This window comes from Myxine glutinosa, chromosome 13 (genome assembly GCF_964187855.1).
Source record: "Myxine glutinosa chromosome 13, kmMyxGlut1.1, whole genome shotgun sequence".
NCBI lineage: Eukaryota > Metazoa > Chordata > Myxini > Myxiniformes > Myxinidae > Myxine > Myxine glutinosa.
The window spans coordinates 37,252,446-37,268,862 of record NC_136273.1 but is presented as its reverse complement, the minus strand read 5'-3'; the positions used below and the strand labels follow the sequence as shown (position 1 = coordinate 37,268,862).

Below are 16,417 nucleotides of genomic sequence, written 5' to 3'. Positions count from 1 at the left end.
GAGACCGTGTGGAGCTTCGAAAATCCCTGCCGTCGTCTCCAAGATCTCGCGAGATCTCAAAGTTTAGATCTCAAAGATCTCGAGTTTAGGAGATCCTTCTCCTAAACCCTAGGTATACGTTTGGTTGTGCCTTCCCCTCCACAACCACCTCCTGTTTGTCTGTGTGCTGTGCCATCCTCCTAACAGGGACGACTCGATTTACATCTCACTTTCTGCCAATTTGGACCGTCTTATAACCACCCATCCCAACTTTCTCTTCCTCATATGCATTGATTTCAACTGTCACCATGCCAATTGGCTGGGTGTTGGTACCTCTTCAACCAGCCAAAACATTGCAGAGAAGGACATCTGTGAATCCATGGGGCTCAAACAATCAGTGAACTTTCTGACCCAGATTTCTCCCAATGGCATGTCCTCCGTTTTCGTCTTGGTAATGACAAATTTTCCTTCAAGTGTCTCCTGCTTCTCTTCTGCTCGAAGAGGTTCATCTGACTTGTGAGCGTGAACATCTCCCTGTCCATTGTCGAGACCTGCGTTAGCACCATTAAACATCTGGCAGTTAACCCAAGTTGACTGTCAGGGACTGCAAGATGACCTCTCATTTCAAGACTGATCCTTCATTTCCACCTCTCCTGATATTGATACTGCCTGGTGCCTGGGTATCCTTCCACACAAACTCAATGCCAAACAGAAAATTAGAGCTGTCTCCCTTGACATATCACGTGCCTTCGATACGGTCTGGCAACCCGCTCTGCTCACCAAACTCTCCTCCTTTGGTATCCATGGAAATCTCACGCATGGCTGGCGGACTTCCTCTCGAGTCGTAGTCAACGTGTGGCCCTGAATGGGTTTCTCTCATCTCCTCTTCCTGTTCAGGCTGGAGTTCCCCAAGGCAGTGTTCTGGGACCTGCGCTTTTTCTGGTCTTCATCAATGATCTCTCTGACTCTCTTGAAAATCCTCTCTATCTCTTTGCTGATGACTCTACTCTCTGTCGCTCCATTCCTCATCCCTCAGATCGGCAGTCTGCAGCCTCCTCACTCTCTGCAGACCTGGACAAAATCACAGACTGGGCAAACAAGTGGAACATGTCTTTCAATCCTGACAAATCACACTCTTACGATGTCTCTCCGAAAAGACCGACTGGACAACCCTCGCATCCACTTTCTGAATAATCCTCTCCAAGAAGTTCTGTCACTCAAGCTTTTGGGTCTCACTATCTGCCATGATCTTTCCTGGGAAAACCACATTTCAAATCTGGCCTCCAAAGCCAGTCGCCGACTGGACATCCTCCGTCGTGCGAAGTCCTTCCTTGGCACACCTGAGCTCCTCACCACATACAAGGCTTTCATCCGCAGCTCAATGGAATACTGCTCTCCCCTCTGGGCTGGTGCTCCTGCCTCACACCTAGCTCGGCTTCACGCTGTTGAAACCAAAGCTTTCAGAATCATTGGAATCTCCTGCGATGAAGCTATCTCCGAGGGCCTTTCACTCACTCACCACAGGCAGGTTAGTGGTCTTTCTGTCTTCTACCGACTCCTCTCTGGCCTTGCTCCCCCAGCTCTTTCTGTGCTCTGTCCACCCAATATTCCTACAGGTCGTACAAGATCTGCCAGCAACCCTCTTATGGTTAAACTGCCAAAATGAAGACTCTCTCCTCACCTTCACTCCTTCATTCCTCTTTTCTCCCGCCTCTGGCACAAACTACCTCACTCTCTTCAATCCCAACACTTGGAATATGTCTTTCAACCCCAACAAATCCCACACACTCAACCTGGCTCTCGGAAAGGTTTGTCTGGCAAACTCTCACATCTACTTTCTCAACAAACCACTGGAAGAAGTAAAATCACTCAAAACATTTGGATCTCGACATCAACCACGATCTTTGTTGGCAGACTATATTTCCAAGACGTCTTACAAAGGCAACCACTGCCTGGGCATCCTTTTTCTAGTAAGGTCTTACAGTCACGTGAAAAAGTAAGTACACCACATGTAAAGTTTTGACTTTTTCAACATATTTCAACATACAGCTATTTGATCTTCATTTCAACAATATTGATAGATAAAGGTGATATAATATAACAAATATCATGAAACATTTACATTTTGTAGTCCATTGTATAATTTCAATAAACATAAATGCAAATTTCACATGTGGAAAAAGTAAGTACACCCCATGAAATGTTTTTTAAAATCTTTTTAACATATGTGGACATATCAATATTTGATCTTCATTTAAACAGTATCTATAGATAAAGGTGATCTAATTGAACAAAAAACAATGAAAAATTGACTTTGCAATAATTTATTCAACAAAAAATTGTTGCACAGCATGCACAATTGCATGCACAGCTCATTTCAAATCCCCCAACAACATCTCGATGGGATTTAGATCCGGGCTTTGACTGGGCCATTCCAGAACCCTCCATTTCTTTATTTTCAGCCATTCCTTGGTGGATTTACTGGTATGTTTAGGATCATTGTCATGTTGCAAGGTCCACCTTCGGTTGAGCTTCAACTTTCTGACAGATGGCCTCACATTATCCTCAAGCACCCTCTGGTACAATGAAGAATTCATAGTGGATTCTATGATGGTGAGCTGTGTGGAAGTGTAAAACTTATGAAGCAAGTAATTTCTATGAGTTACAACCTGTTCACCTCGTGTGCAAGTTTTTTTTGTGATTTCCATTTATAAGTTGAGATTTCCTTCAGTAGGCGAATTATCTCCGACACTCTGACCAAATTCGTTTGCTCGAGAAAAGTAAATACTTCGTAGAGGCAATGGTAGACCACATATTGTCATGGTAAAATCATTTTTTTATGACTGAGGGTAATATGATTACAGATAGGGTGTTTTTTGAAATATAGTGTTGGATCGGGTCTTCCCAAAATGATAAATAAAATGAAATGTTTTATTGAGTTATATAAATAAGTTGTAGAATGATATTGTTTTTCAATGTAAAATAATACAATTGACAACAAATAATAAAATAATACAACTGATGCCACAATGTCTGACCAGGTCGTCTGAAGTAATTAGCATTCACTGAACTGCTTTCCAAATCCCATTGTGTTTGGTAAAACTAGTGAATAATCGACTCAGTGCGAAGTCTCAGCTAACATTGGATTATCACTGGGTTTGTAAGATGTTGGTTTGTTGTACTTAGGATTATCGCTGGGTTTGTAATGTTGTAAATGGTGTATTTAGGATGTTTCACTTGGCTGGTCGATTCTGTATGTTTACACTGTATGTTGACTGTATACTGTGCATGCTAATGTATCCTTATGATGTTTCCTTTGATGTACATCTCTACTGTACCAGGATTTTCACTTGGGACTTTCTGTGAATCTTGCAATGTGCTTTTGTGAATTGTAGTATGCTCTCCTAGGTTTGATAAAGGTTATTGTTTCTTGCTGTGTATTTCCTTGTAGACAGAAAGTGTTGTCCTACTCGGGAATTAAAATTTGTGATTCTTCTTCTGACAAAAGTTATGGACATTGAATTTCTTGATTCATCGATTACATACTACTATAGGAAAATATCCCTATCAGCTGCCCAGGTCCTGATGCAGCAAAGCTGCCCCAAACCATAATATTTCCACCACCAAGCTTTACAGTTGGTATCAGGTTCTTGTGGTCAAATGCTGTCTTTGGTTTTTCGCCAAACATGTCTTCTGGTACTGTGGCCAAATAGCTCTACCTTTGACTCGTCTATACAGAGCACATTGTTCCAGAAGTGCTGGTCTTTGCCTAGGTGTTCATTGGCAAACTTTAGTCTTGCCCTGATGTTCTTTATGGACAGCAAAGGTTTCCTCCTGGCACACCTCCCATGTAGATCAAATTTGTGCAGCCTCTTTCTAATGGTAGACTCGTGCACTTTGACATCAACAGTGGCAAGAGCTACCTGAAGGTCCTGTGATGACATTCTGGGGTTCTTGGAGACTTCTTTCAGCATCTTGCGGTCTGCTCTCGCGCTGAACTTGCTGGGGCGGCCTGGCCTGAACAAGTTGGCAGTTGTTTGGAATCTTCTCCATTTGTAGATGATCTTCCGGACAGTCGAACGATCGATTTCAAATTGTTTGGAGATCTTTTTAACTCCCTTCCCAGACTCGTAGGCATCTATAACCTTCTTTCTGAAGGCCTCAGAGAGCTCTTTTGATCTCGGCATGGTGACGCCGCACACTTCAACAACAAAGAGCAAACCAAACTAAATGTCTGAGGTTTAAATAAGACAGGTTCTTCCAAGATCCTCTCTCACGATGTTCTAATCATTTGCACCTGAGTTGGTGCACGTGATTCTAATTTTAGGTATTTGAAGTAGTGATAAATGTAGGGGTGTACTTACTTTTTCCACATACGAAATTTGCATTTATGTTTATTTAAATTATACAATGGACTACAAAATGTAAATGTTTCATGATATTATTATTATTTTATTTTTTTTGTATACTGAATCGAGGCTCGTGAAAGAGCTGACATTTACTTCACAAACAAATCAACCAGACAAACAAAATATATAAAAAGAGGGAGTGGAAGACAAGAGAATGGGAAGCACACAAACACTTGAGAGCACACAACATTTGAGAGCAGGGAGATGTGTGGGAGGGAGAGGGCTTGGGGGGAGGAGGCGTGGGAAGGGGTGGGGGCGTGGGGGGTGGGAGAAGTATAAAACACAAGGACACCAAGGACTTCCAGGTCAGAAGTTGGTATTTCAAAAATTGGAATTGGGGTGAAATTATCGGGGATAGAAAAGATCAAGGTTTTGGATGGGGGAAGATAAGAGATGGTGGTGAACAGCTGTTTTAAAGACCTGGAGGGTGGAGTGGGATTGAAGAGAGTGAGGGAGTTTGTTCCAGAGGCGGGAGAAAAGAGGAATGAAGGAGCGAAGGTGAGCAGAGAGTCTTGATTTTGGCAGTTTAACCATAAGAGGGTTGCAGGTAGATCTTGTGCGACCTGTAGGAATATTTGCGGGACAGAGCCCAGAGAGAGCTGGGGGGGCAAGGCCAGAGAGGAGTCGGTAGAAGACGGAAAGACCACCAACCTGCCTGTGGTGAGTGAGTGAAAGGCCCTTGGAGTTAGCTTCATCGCGGGAGATTCCAATGGTTCTGAATGCTTTGCTTTCAACAGCGTGAAGACGAGCTAGGTGTGAGGCAGGAGCACCAGCCCAGAGGGGAGAGCAGTATTCCATTGAGCTGCGGATGAAAGCCTTGTACGTGGTGAGGAGCTCAGGTGTGCCAAGGAAGGACTTCGCACGACGGAAGATGCCCAGTCGGCGACTGGCTTTGGAGGCCAGATTTGAAATGTGGTTTTCCCAGGAAAGATCATGGCAGATAGTGAGACCCAAAAGTTTGAGTGACAGAACTTCTTGGAGAGGATTATTCAGAAAGTAGATGGGAGGGTTGTCCAGTCGGTCCAGTCGGTCTTTTCGGAGAGGTATTTGTTATATTATATCACCTTTATCTATCAATATTGTTGAAATGAAGATCAAATAGCTGTATGTTGAAATATGTTGAAAAAGTCAAAACTTTACACGGGGTGTACTTACCTTTTCACATGACTGTATATTTGGCAGAGCGTGCAACACCAGAAAGGAGGCGGAAGAAGACAGAGACCATAGACCCATCTGCGATGTGAAATAAATGGACCGAGAGACTCAGCTTCATCACAGGAGATTCTAATGACATTGAAGGCCGTTGTTTCACACGGCATTAATCTGAATAACATGTGAGGCAGGAGCACGAGTCCAGAAGGGAGAGCAGTATCCCATCAAGTTGTGGATGAAAGCCTTGTATGTAGATAAATGTTCAGATGTTCTAAGGAAGGACTTTTCAGGACAGAGGATGCTCAGTTGATGACTGACTTTGGAGGCCAACCTAGAAATGTGGTTTGTCCAACAAAAATCATGGCTGATTGTGAGGCCAAAATTTTTGAGGGACTCTACCTCAAGAATATTGTTTAAAAAAATTAATGGGAGGGATCGCCAGACTGTCTTTTCGGAGAGACAAAGTGAGAGTGTAAAAAAAAAAATGACATGATGAGTGCGCCGAAAGATGGATACGGCACTCCATCCAACACCACAGACCATAAAATAACAACATAATGTAAAACTTGTGCATTGTGTGTTCCCGGGGACAATCAAAACGATAAGGCTCTTTATGAGGATGTAACGACATGCGTGTGTGAGTGTCTTGGCAATTTTCACTGACGCTTTGCCAATAATCCTTTCAATCACAAAATGGGCTTCAGCTCCTTCGCACGCAATGCTGAAACAATTCCTGGAGCTGGAGAAAGGTCAGGCCCGTTCCTCGTACCTGCTTTGTTTATAAAATTGATCGAATAATGATTTTTTTTTTCACCTTACTTTTTTCCAAATTTTCATTTCATGAACAACACTGTCAGACTAAACACTCTGTGACCTTATCCCTGATAAACCTCCGAGCTTTCCACTGGATTTTAAAAACCCTTACACTAATCAAATCGAAATTGCTTTCAAAGTTCCCTCAAAAGCACACCATTGTGACTTCTGTGTGAAGAACCTCAAAACCTCATGCGATTCACGGCTTTTAATATGCTCAGTTGAAAACCTCACCAGTGGGTGCAGAACTATCCTCCACTCTGCCGAAGTGCCACAGGCAAAGGAATGACAATGAAAAGGGGAATTTGCATGGGGAGAGAAATCACACGATGAGGTGCACATGCTCCTTCAAAGCACAACCTTTCCCCGAGAGCAAGGTGAAGACATCACTGACTCCATCAAGTCCATTCAAAATGATATCTGGCCTCGTGCAGAATAGCGGATAAGTGTATCATGCCGGAAGGTGGACGTGACCGACATATTCCAGGATTCAGCAAACAATATCACTGGATAGCAATCAGGAGGTAAAGATGTTCAAAATGGGAGATGAGGATTGAAGGTTAGTGCACACAAGATGCAATCTGCTCGCTGTATATGCAGGTGAGCAGAACGAAGGATTCACCCCCAGCGCGCTACGCGATGTCCCATCGAAGGGAAATATCTTGTTACGGAGCTTCGTGGATTGTGAAGCACTCACTGGGCCTCGTCCACAAGGGTTGCGAAATGAAACTCATGAAAAGCAATCTCGTGTTTGTTTTCCTGTTTGAAATCAAAACAAAAACTCAGGATATCGCGGCAACGTAGGAATTGCCTTCAGGTAATAAGCAAACCTTCGTTCTGACTCGTGGACACACCGTCCTAGGAAGTTGAGTTGAGTCTTTGAAGTTGAGAAGTTGAGAAGAAGTTCTTCTCTCATGCCCAATGTGCACCACTATGGCGAGGCCCTGCGAAGCACAAGCTCAAAGCAGGCCTCTTGCGATGAGCGTTTGTCAGTTGTCCGGATCCATGGAGCTCGTGCCACAATCAATCGAGAGAGTAACTGAAAATAGCTTCGTCAGACAGTAATACGACAATCTCAGCCACATGAAAACAACACTCAACCGAAGTTGTTGTTGTTGATCTTGTTGTTGTTGTTGTTGTTGTTGTTGCATAGTGCCTGACAGTTCTCTTGAACGAGCCTGAGGCACTGAGACAGCCGATTGATCTCCCAGGAGCGACCCAGAGATCCCTCCCACATCTGGGATGGTGTACCCCTACCTTCACAAAGTCAGGGAGGGCCTCGATAGAGTTAGAGAGATAGAGGTGGGGAAGAGAGAGAGACAGAGAGAGAGAGAGAGACAGAGAGAGAGAGAGAGAGAGAGAGAGAGAGAGAGAGAGAGAGAGAGAGCAGAGAAGAATGGGGAAGTTTGTTTTTTTGTATACTAGGTCGAGGCTAATGCAAGAGCTAACACATAGAACATATAATAAAGGGTGTGGGAGGCAAGAGGGGGAGAGAGAGGGAAGCACAACAACAGTAGAAAACAGGGACATTGGGAGATCTGTGGAAGGAAGCGGGCTAGGGCGGGGTACATAGTGTAAAGTGTAAACAAATGGACACTACTCGGACTTTCAGGAAAGAAAACGGAATTTAAAGGAGGTGGGGTTGGGGTGAATTAACTGGGGTAGAAAAGATCAAGGTTTTGGATGGGGGACGATAGGAGATGGTGATGAACAGCTGTTTTACAGACCTGGAGGGATGAGTGGGATTGAAGAGAGTGAAGGAGTTTGTTCCAGAGATGGGAGAAAAGAGGAATGAAAGAGTGAAGGTGAGCAGAGAATCTCGATTTTGAATTTATGAAATTTAAATTTGAAATTTGAAGCAGAGAATTGCGTTGGGAGGGGTTAAGGGGGAGGGGGAGTGGGTTAAACCACCGCGAAGAGGCATCCCCGATAGTTGTTTTTAACCGAAGTTGATCCTTCCTTTGGTTCCATCATCGTCGTGTTCTCATGTCTTGTCCACATCCCTATCTCTATATCCAAAGCCAAGACTTGTTTGGTTCAAGTATGGCCTGATGGATACCTTCGGACAAAAATAAAACGTCAAACGATTTTTCGTTGACGAAAGTGGAAGCACCGTAACGCATGCTAACACCTGACAATGGATTTCGGGTGATGAAACTACAGCGGTGAGGTGTTACTGAGGCTTACATAACGCGCGACGCCCTCAAAGATCATCGGGGCGTGTTCGGGAATAATGTCATGCTGCTCTCAAAGGCACTAAAGTGGCTTCGGTCATTTTCACATGGTCGGCTGTCTCCAGGAGACAAGTCACAGGGGGTATTTTTCTCTCCACACGTCCGTAACTTTAGATGGTGCTTAAGCGGTGGAGATAGCACTTTGTGTGCGATCGTCCGTAAATTGGGCGCATTGTTGTGTGGCATTAAAGCGGGATCAATAAGAAGCCGTTGGACATGACAGGAAAGGGTAAGAAAAATCTGCTCTAAAGCTGGTCCACGCAAACCGACCTTCAACTTCAAGCCACTGCAGAAACAGACAAAGCAACAAACAAAGAAACAAACAAATACTCTTTGTTCCTCCTTTCTTGCCAAATAATTGAACAACCGATTTAATGACACAAAATTAAATAAACAACTAAAGCGGATTCATTATCATTAAAGCTTGTGATGCCACATCGTGTGTGTGTGTGCTTTAATGTAGTAGAGTGTGCACATGAGTGTGCTTCAACGTGATATGGCTGTGTCTTTGAGTGCTCAACTGTGTGTATTGAGTGCACTGCTCGCCTCTGCGTTTGAATGTGCGCCGGTGTGTTTTAATGTGCGCCTGTGTGTTTTAATGTGCGCCGGTGTGTTTGAATGTGCGCCGGTGTGTTTGAATGTGCGCCGGTGTGTTTGAATGTGCGCCGGTGTGTTTGAATGTGCGCCGGTGTGTTTTAATGTGCGTCGGTGTGTTTGAATGTGCACCAATGCGTTTGAATGTGCACCAATGCGTTTGAGTGTGGGCCTGTGTGTTTGAGTGTGGGCCAGTGTGTTTGAGTGTGGGCCAGTGTGTTTGAGTGTGGGCCAGTGTGTTTGAGTGTGGGCCAGTGTGTTTGAGTGTGGGCCAGTGTGTTTGAGTGTGGGCCAGTGTGTTTGAGTGTGGGCCAGTGTGTTTGAGTGTGGGCCTGTGTGTTTTAATGTGTGCCGGTGTGTTTGAATGTGCGCCGGTGTGTTTGAATGTGCACATATGCGTTTGAGTGTCGGCCTGTGTGTTTTAATGTGCGCCTGTGTGTTTTAATGTGCGCCTGTGTGTTTTAATGTGCGCCTGTGTGTTTTAATGTGCGCCTGTGTGTTTTAGTGTGCGCCTGTGTGTTTTAGTGTGCGCCTGTGTGTTTTAGTGTGTGCCTGTGTGTTTTAGTGTGCGCCTGTGTGTTTTAGTGTGCGCCTGTGTGTTTTAGTGTGCGCCTGTGTTTGAGTGTGCGCCTGTGTGTTTGAGTGTGCGCCTGTGTGTTTGAATGTGCGCCGGTGTGTTTGAATGTGCGCCGGTGTGTTTGAATGTGCACCTATGCGTTTGAGTGTGGGCCTGTGTGTTTGAGTGTGGGCCTGTGTGTTTGAGTGTGGGCCTGTGTGTTTGAGTGTGGGCCTGTGTGTTTGAGTGTGGGCCTGTGTGTTTGAGTGTGGGCCTGTGTGTTTTAATGTGCGCCTGTGTGTTTTAATGTGCACCTGTGTGTTTTAATGTGCGCCTGTGTGTTTTAATGTGCACCTGTGTGTTTTAATGTGCGCCTGTGTGTTTTAATGTGCGCCTGTGTGTTTTAATGTGCGCCTGTGTGTTTTAGTGTGGGCCTGTGTGTTTGAGTGTGGGCCTGTGTGTTTGAGTGTGGGCCTGTGTGTTTGAGTGTGGGCCTGTGTGTTTGAGTGTGGGCCTGTGTGTTTTAATGGGCGCCTGTGTGTTTTAATGGGCGCCTGTGTGTTTTAATGTGCGCCTATGCGTTTGAGTGTGGGCCTGTATGTTTAAGTGTGTGACTGTGTGTTTGAGTGATTGACTATGTGTTTTAATGTGCACATGTGTGTTTGAGTGCGTGCCTGTGTGTTTGAGTGCTCAAGCTGTGCTTGAATGTACACCTGTATGTTTGAGTATGTGCCTGTGTGTTTGAGTGATCGACTGTGCGTTTTAATGTGTGCCTATGCGTTTGAGTGTGGGCTTGTGTGTTTGAGTGATTGACTGTCTTTTAATGTGTGCCTGTGTGTTTGAGTGCTCGTCTGTGTTTGAATGTGTGCCGATGCGTTTGCGTGTGGGCCTGTGTGTTTGAATGCACTCCTGTGTGTTTGAATGCACTCCTGTGTGTTTGAATGCTCTCCTGTGTGTTTGAATGCACTCCTGTGTGTTTGAATGCACTCCTGTGTTTGAGTGCTCTCCTGTGTTTGAGTGCTCTCCTGTGTGTTTGAATGCACTCATGTGTGTTTGAATGCACTCATGTGTGTTTGAATGCACTCCTGTGTGTTTGAGTGCTCTCCTGTGTGTTTGAGTGCTTTCCTGTGTGTTTGAGTGCACTCTTGTGTGTTTGAGTGCACTCCTGTGTGTTTGAGTGCTCTCATGTGTGTTTGAGTGCTCTCATGTGTGTTTGAGTGCTCTCCTGTGTGTTTGAGTGCTCTCCTGTGTGTTTGAATGCTCTCCTGTGTGTTTGAATGCTCTCCTGTGTGTTTGAGTGCTCTCCTGAGTGTTTGAGTGCTCTCCTGAGTGTTTGAGTGCTCTCCTGTGTGTTTGAGCGCTCTCATATGTGTTTGAGCGCTCTCCTGTGTGTTTGAGTGTACGCCGGTGTGTTTGAATGTACGCCAGTGTGTTTGAGTGTACGCCAGTGTGTTTGAGTGTACGCCAGTGTGTTTGAGTGTACGCCAGTGTGTTTGAGTGTACGCCAGTGTGTTTGAGTGTACGCCAGTGTGTTTGAGTGTACGTCAGTGTGTTTGAGTGTACGCCAGTGTGTTTGAGTGTACGCCAGTGTGTTTGAGTGTACGCCAGTGTGTTTGAGTGTACGCCAGTGTGTTTGAGTGTACGCCAGTGTGTTTGAGTGTACGCCAGTGTGTTTGAGTGTACGCCAGTGTGTTTGAGTGTGCGCCAGTGTTTTTGAGTGTGCGCCAGTGTTTTTGAGTGTGCGCCAGTGTGTTTTAATGTGCACCTGTTTGTTTGATTGTGTGCCAGTGTGGTTGAGTGCTCGACCTGTGCTTGAATGTGCGTCTGTATGTTTGAGTGTGTGCTTGTGTGTTTGAGTTCATGCCTGTGTGTTTGCTGATTATTTGAACGAATGATTGATGTAAGATGATTCTCTACACAATTAAATAAACATATAAGTTATTTTACTTCTTGTAACCAAACCATGAGTACATCGCTAGATTTCTACACTCACCAAATGACAGGGTATTGCAGACCATTTAAGATCCCTAAGACCCACTACACCCTTTACAAAACTAAGACCCATAAGAACATGAATACCCTTTAGAACCGTAACACCCCTAAACCTCTTAAGACTCCTAAGAATCTTTAGACTCTATTGACGCCATTATACCATTTAGAACCCCTATGATTATTAAGACCCCTTCAACTCCTTTAGACCATTTTAGACCTCTATACCCTAACAACTTTCAGACCTTTTGATACCCTTTAGACACATTTGACCTTTAGATGCTTTTTGGACCTTTTAAGACCCTTAGACCCATTTAGACTTTTTCAGACCTTTATACCTTTCGACCTTCAGACCATTTAACCTTTACACCTGTACAACTTATCAGAACTTTGACCTTTACATCTTTACAACAGGACCATTTAGACCTTTCATTTTCAATCAATGACCTTTCATTTAGTGAATCCTTCCATTTAGTTGACGCACAAACCAAGTGCGAGTGAGATTCTTCAATCTCTGATTGGTCTTTCTAGTTCTCAGTGTGATCTAAAGAGGAGTTTGTAAAGAAATCACATGCAGGACAAACAGTACACATCACTGTACATTGTCCACGAATTACAAGGACACAGGTAGACAAAAGACAAACACCTGGTATATGGTATATGGGATTGTAACACGGAGTCATCACATCATGAGCCAGTGATTTAGATGGGAACACAAAAAGGCTAACATGAAATATAACACACAACTCAGAGGAACTCACATTATTCATTCAGTGAATAAGGTGTATAAACAAAATAATTGTAAAATCGTCTGAGATAAACACGACCTTGGGATCAAAGAAACCTCTGGAATGTTTGTGATGGAATCATCGAGTAAAAATGGAGAAGGTTAAACGATAACCCGGGAGCATGGTGGTGTTTTACACAATGGATTGCACAAACTAGGTGAAAGTATATACCTGTTTGTCTCGTTATTCACACCGGAGGCCCTGCCCACGTGACGTCGTCGCATCTTGTAACCTACAGTCCTGTCTTCTTGGGACCAGTCATTTCATCTTGGGACCAGCCTGTCATCTTGGGTCCAGTCATTTCATCTTGAGCCCAGCATCTCATCTTACGACCAGTTATTTCATCTTGGGACCAGCATGTCATCTTGGGACCCAGTCATTTCATCTTGGGACCAGTCATATTATCTTGGGACCAGTCATATTATCTTGGGACCAGTAATTTCATCTTGGCACCAGTCATTTCATCTTGGGACCAGTCATTTCATCTTGGCACCAGCCATGTCATCTTGGGACCAGTCACTTCATCTTGGCGCCAGCCATGTCATCTTGGCACCAGCCATGTCATCTTGGCACCAGCCATGTCATCTTGGGACCAATCATTTCATCTTGGGACCAGTGATTTTCATCTTGGGACCAGTGATTTTCATCTTGGGACCAGCATGTCATCTTGGGACCAGTCATTTCATCTTGGGACCAGCATGTCATCTTTGGACCAGGTATTTAATCTTGTAACCTGCAGTCCTGTCATCTTGGGACCATCATGTCATGTTGGGACCAGTCGCTTCATCTTGTAACCTGAGTTCCTGTCATCTTGGGACCAGCATGTAATTTTGGTAGCAGTCATTTAATCATGTAACCTGCAGTAATGTCATCTTTGGACCAGTCATTTCATCTTGTAACCTGCAGTCCTCTATCATCTTGGGACCAGCATGTCACCTTGGTACCAGTCATTTCATCTCGTAACCTGCAGTCCTGTCATCTTGAGACCAGTCATTTCATCTCGGGACCAGTAATTTCATCTTGGGACGAGTCATGACAATGATTGTGGGACATCTTGGTATGTCTGGCAACCAGTTATGTCAATGATCTTTGCATCGTGGGACCAGTCATTTCAATGATGTGAGTATCTGGGGACCAGTCACATGAATGATCTGCACATTTTAGGACCAGTCCTGCCAATAATCTGCGCATCATGGGTCCAGTCACATCAATGATCTGCACATTTTGGGACCAGTCCTGTCAATGATCTGCCCATTTTGGGACCAGTCCTGTAAATGATCTGTGCATATTGGGCTCATTCATGTCAATGATCTGCACATCATGGGTCCAGTCACATCAATGATCTGCACATTTTGGGACCAGTCCTGTCAATGATCTGCGCATGTTGGGTTCATTCATGTCAATGATCTGCACATTTTGGGACAGGTCATGTGAATGATCTGCACATCTTGGGTCCAGTCACATCAATAGTTGCACATTTTGGACCAGTCCTGTCAATGATCTGCACATTTTGGGACCAATCCTGTCAATGATCTGCACATATTGGATTCATTCATGTCAATGATCTGTGCATCATGGGTCCAGTCACATCAATGATCTGCACATCTTGGGTCCAGTCACATCAATGGTCTGCACATTTTGGGACCAGTCCTGTCAATGATCTGCACATCGTGGGTCCAGTCACAGCAATGATCTGCACATTTTGGGACCAGTCCTGTCGATGATCTGCACATTTTGGGACCAATTCCTGTCAATGATCTGCACATTTTGGGTCCAGTCACAGCAATGATCTGCACATTTTGGGACCAGTCCTGTCAATGATCTGCGCATGTTGGGTTCATTTATGTCAATGATCTGCACATTTTGGGACCAGTCCTGTCAATGATCTGCGCATATTGGGTTCATTCATGTCAATGATCTGCATATTTTGGGACAGGTCATGTCAATGATCTGCACATTTTGGGACAGGTCATGTCAATGATCTGCACATTTTGGGACAGGTCATGTCAATGATCTGCACATTTTGGGACAGGTCATGTCAATGATCTGCACATTTTGGGACAGGTCATGTCAATGATCTGCGCATCTTAAGCCATGTCAGTGATCTGTACATTTTTGGACCAGTCATGTCAATGAGCTGAGCATCGTCTCTGTCTCTCTCTCTCTCTCTCTCTCTCTCTCTGACAACAAATTAAAATTCAAAACTGTGCTTTGTACAATTTGTGGAAACCCCAAAATGAGGATGAAGGATAATCACAGCCTTGCAACCACTCTCACCCACTCCCCTCCCATGTTGCTTTCAATCACCCACGTGCATGTCTCTGCACCAATCAGCCTCATCGTCTACATGCACCAGCTCAATCGCCGGACCCCAATGACGTCATGGGCGTAGTTTTCAAAATAATTTCCCGTAAAGAAATGCAAGCCTCCAAAATACAATACATTTGTTTGCATGGGTACTTTTAGAACATGCTCAATTCAGGTGATACCAATCAACTACAATCGACATGTGGGTGTTGCTCAATGCCTCTTGCTCACCTGATACCCTCTGGGCCAGAAGGTGCTCACAGCAATCTCAGCCTTTGCCCAGCCATGGGCAGGGCCAGTGGCCGTACGCCAAACAGGGCCACCCAGGAGCTTCCTGTCCACGAGTGCGAAGACGGCAAGAACACCTGGCCCGAAGCGTCCCCGGCGATCGGGCCAGAGAGCGTAATCGAAGTCGATGCAGTGCGTGTCGTTTTCACGCAGACTTGGCGTAATGAGACGTGCAGCCTTACCACCTGTCCGTGCCTCTGATGTCACAAACATAAAAGCACCTAGGCCAGAACAAAGAGGAGCAAAATGAGCACGCACAAGAAAGATTAAAAGCCAAATGAAAATAACTCACAATAAATTGAGTTTGTGAAGTTTTCATTTCAATGCTGGAGGACAAGTCATAATATAATTTACGATAAATGGATGACGTGTGTGTGTGTGTGTGTGTGTGTGTGTGTGTGTGTGTGTGTGTGTGTGTGTGTGTGTGTGTGTGTCTCTTAATTACCTTAATTACGTACGTCTATTAATTAATTACATCCTATTGAAATGTACCTCAACTCTTTAGACTGCTGAGACCCCTTAGAACTTTGAAAACCCCTTAAGACACCTAAGATCCTTAAGACCACAAAGACGTCTATAGACCCAGAGGACCCAAAAGACCCACAGGACCTAAAATACCCCAAGGACCCAAAAGACCCAGATGACCCAAAAGACCCACAGGACCCAAAAGACCCACAGGACTCAAAAGACATCGAGAACACAGAAGACCCAAATGACCCAAAAGTCCCCGAGGACCCAAAAGATCCAGATGACCTAAAAGAACCCGGGAATCAAAAAGACCTGGATGACCCAAACGTCCAAGAGGACCCAAAAGACAATCCTGATTCCAAAGACTCAAAAGACCCAGATGACCCAAAATAGCCTGAGGATCCAAAAGACACCAAGGAACCAAAAGACCCAGAAAACCCAGAAGTCCCCGAGGACCCAACAGACGCAGACGACCCAAAATACCCCGATGACCAAAAGACCCAGATGACCAAAAAGACCTTGCGGACACAAAAGTCCCCGAGGACCCAAAAGACAATCCTGATTACAAAGACTCAAAACACCCCGGTGACCAAAAGACCCAGGTGACCCAAAAGACCTCGAGGATCCGAAAGACCCCAAGGAACCAAAAAAACCCAGAAGACCCAAAAGTCACTGAGCACCCAAAAGACCCAAAAGACTCAAATGACCCAAAGGTCGCAGAGGACCCAAAATAACCCGAGGACACAAAAAACAAGATGACCCAAAAGTCCTCGAGGACCCAAAAGACAATCCTGATTCCAAAGAATCAAAAGACCCAAAACTTCCCGAGGATCCAAAAAA

General features: G+C 44.7%; 1 protein-coding gene across 4 annotated transcripts in view; it reads right to left on the bottom strand.

Moving 5' to 3' along the window:
• The window catches only part of LOC137438851 (receptor-type tyrosine-protein phosphatase kappa), a 493,330-nt gene that overhangs the window by 394,142 nt on the left and 82,771 nt on the right, over positions 1 to 16,417 (bottom strand). For all 4 annotated transcript variants that reach the window (XM_078767331.1, XM_078767333.1, XM_078767332.1 and 1 more), the window contains exon 3: positions 15,053 to 15,330. In XM_078767331.1, the coding sequence (XP_078623457.1) occupies positions 15,053 to 15,330 (278 nt within the window). The remainder of the gene's footprint in view (positions 1 to 15,052; positions 15,331 to 16,417) is intronic.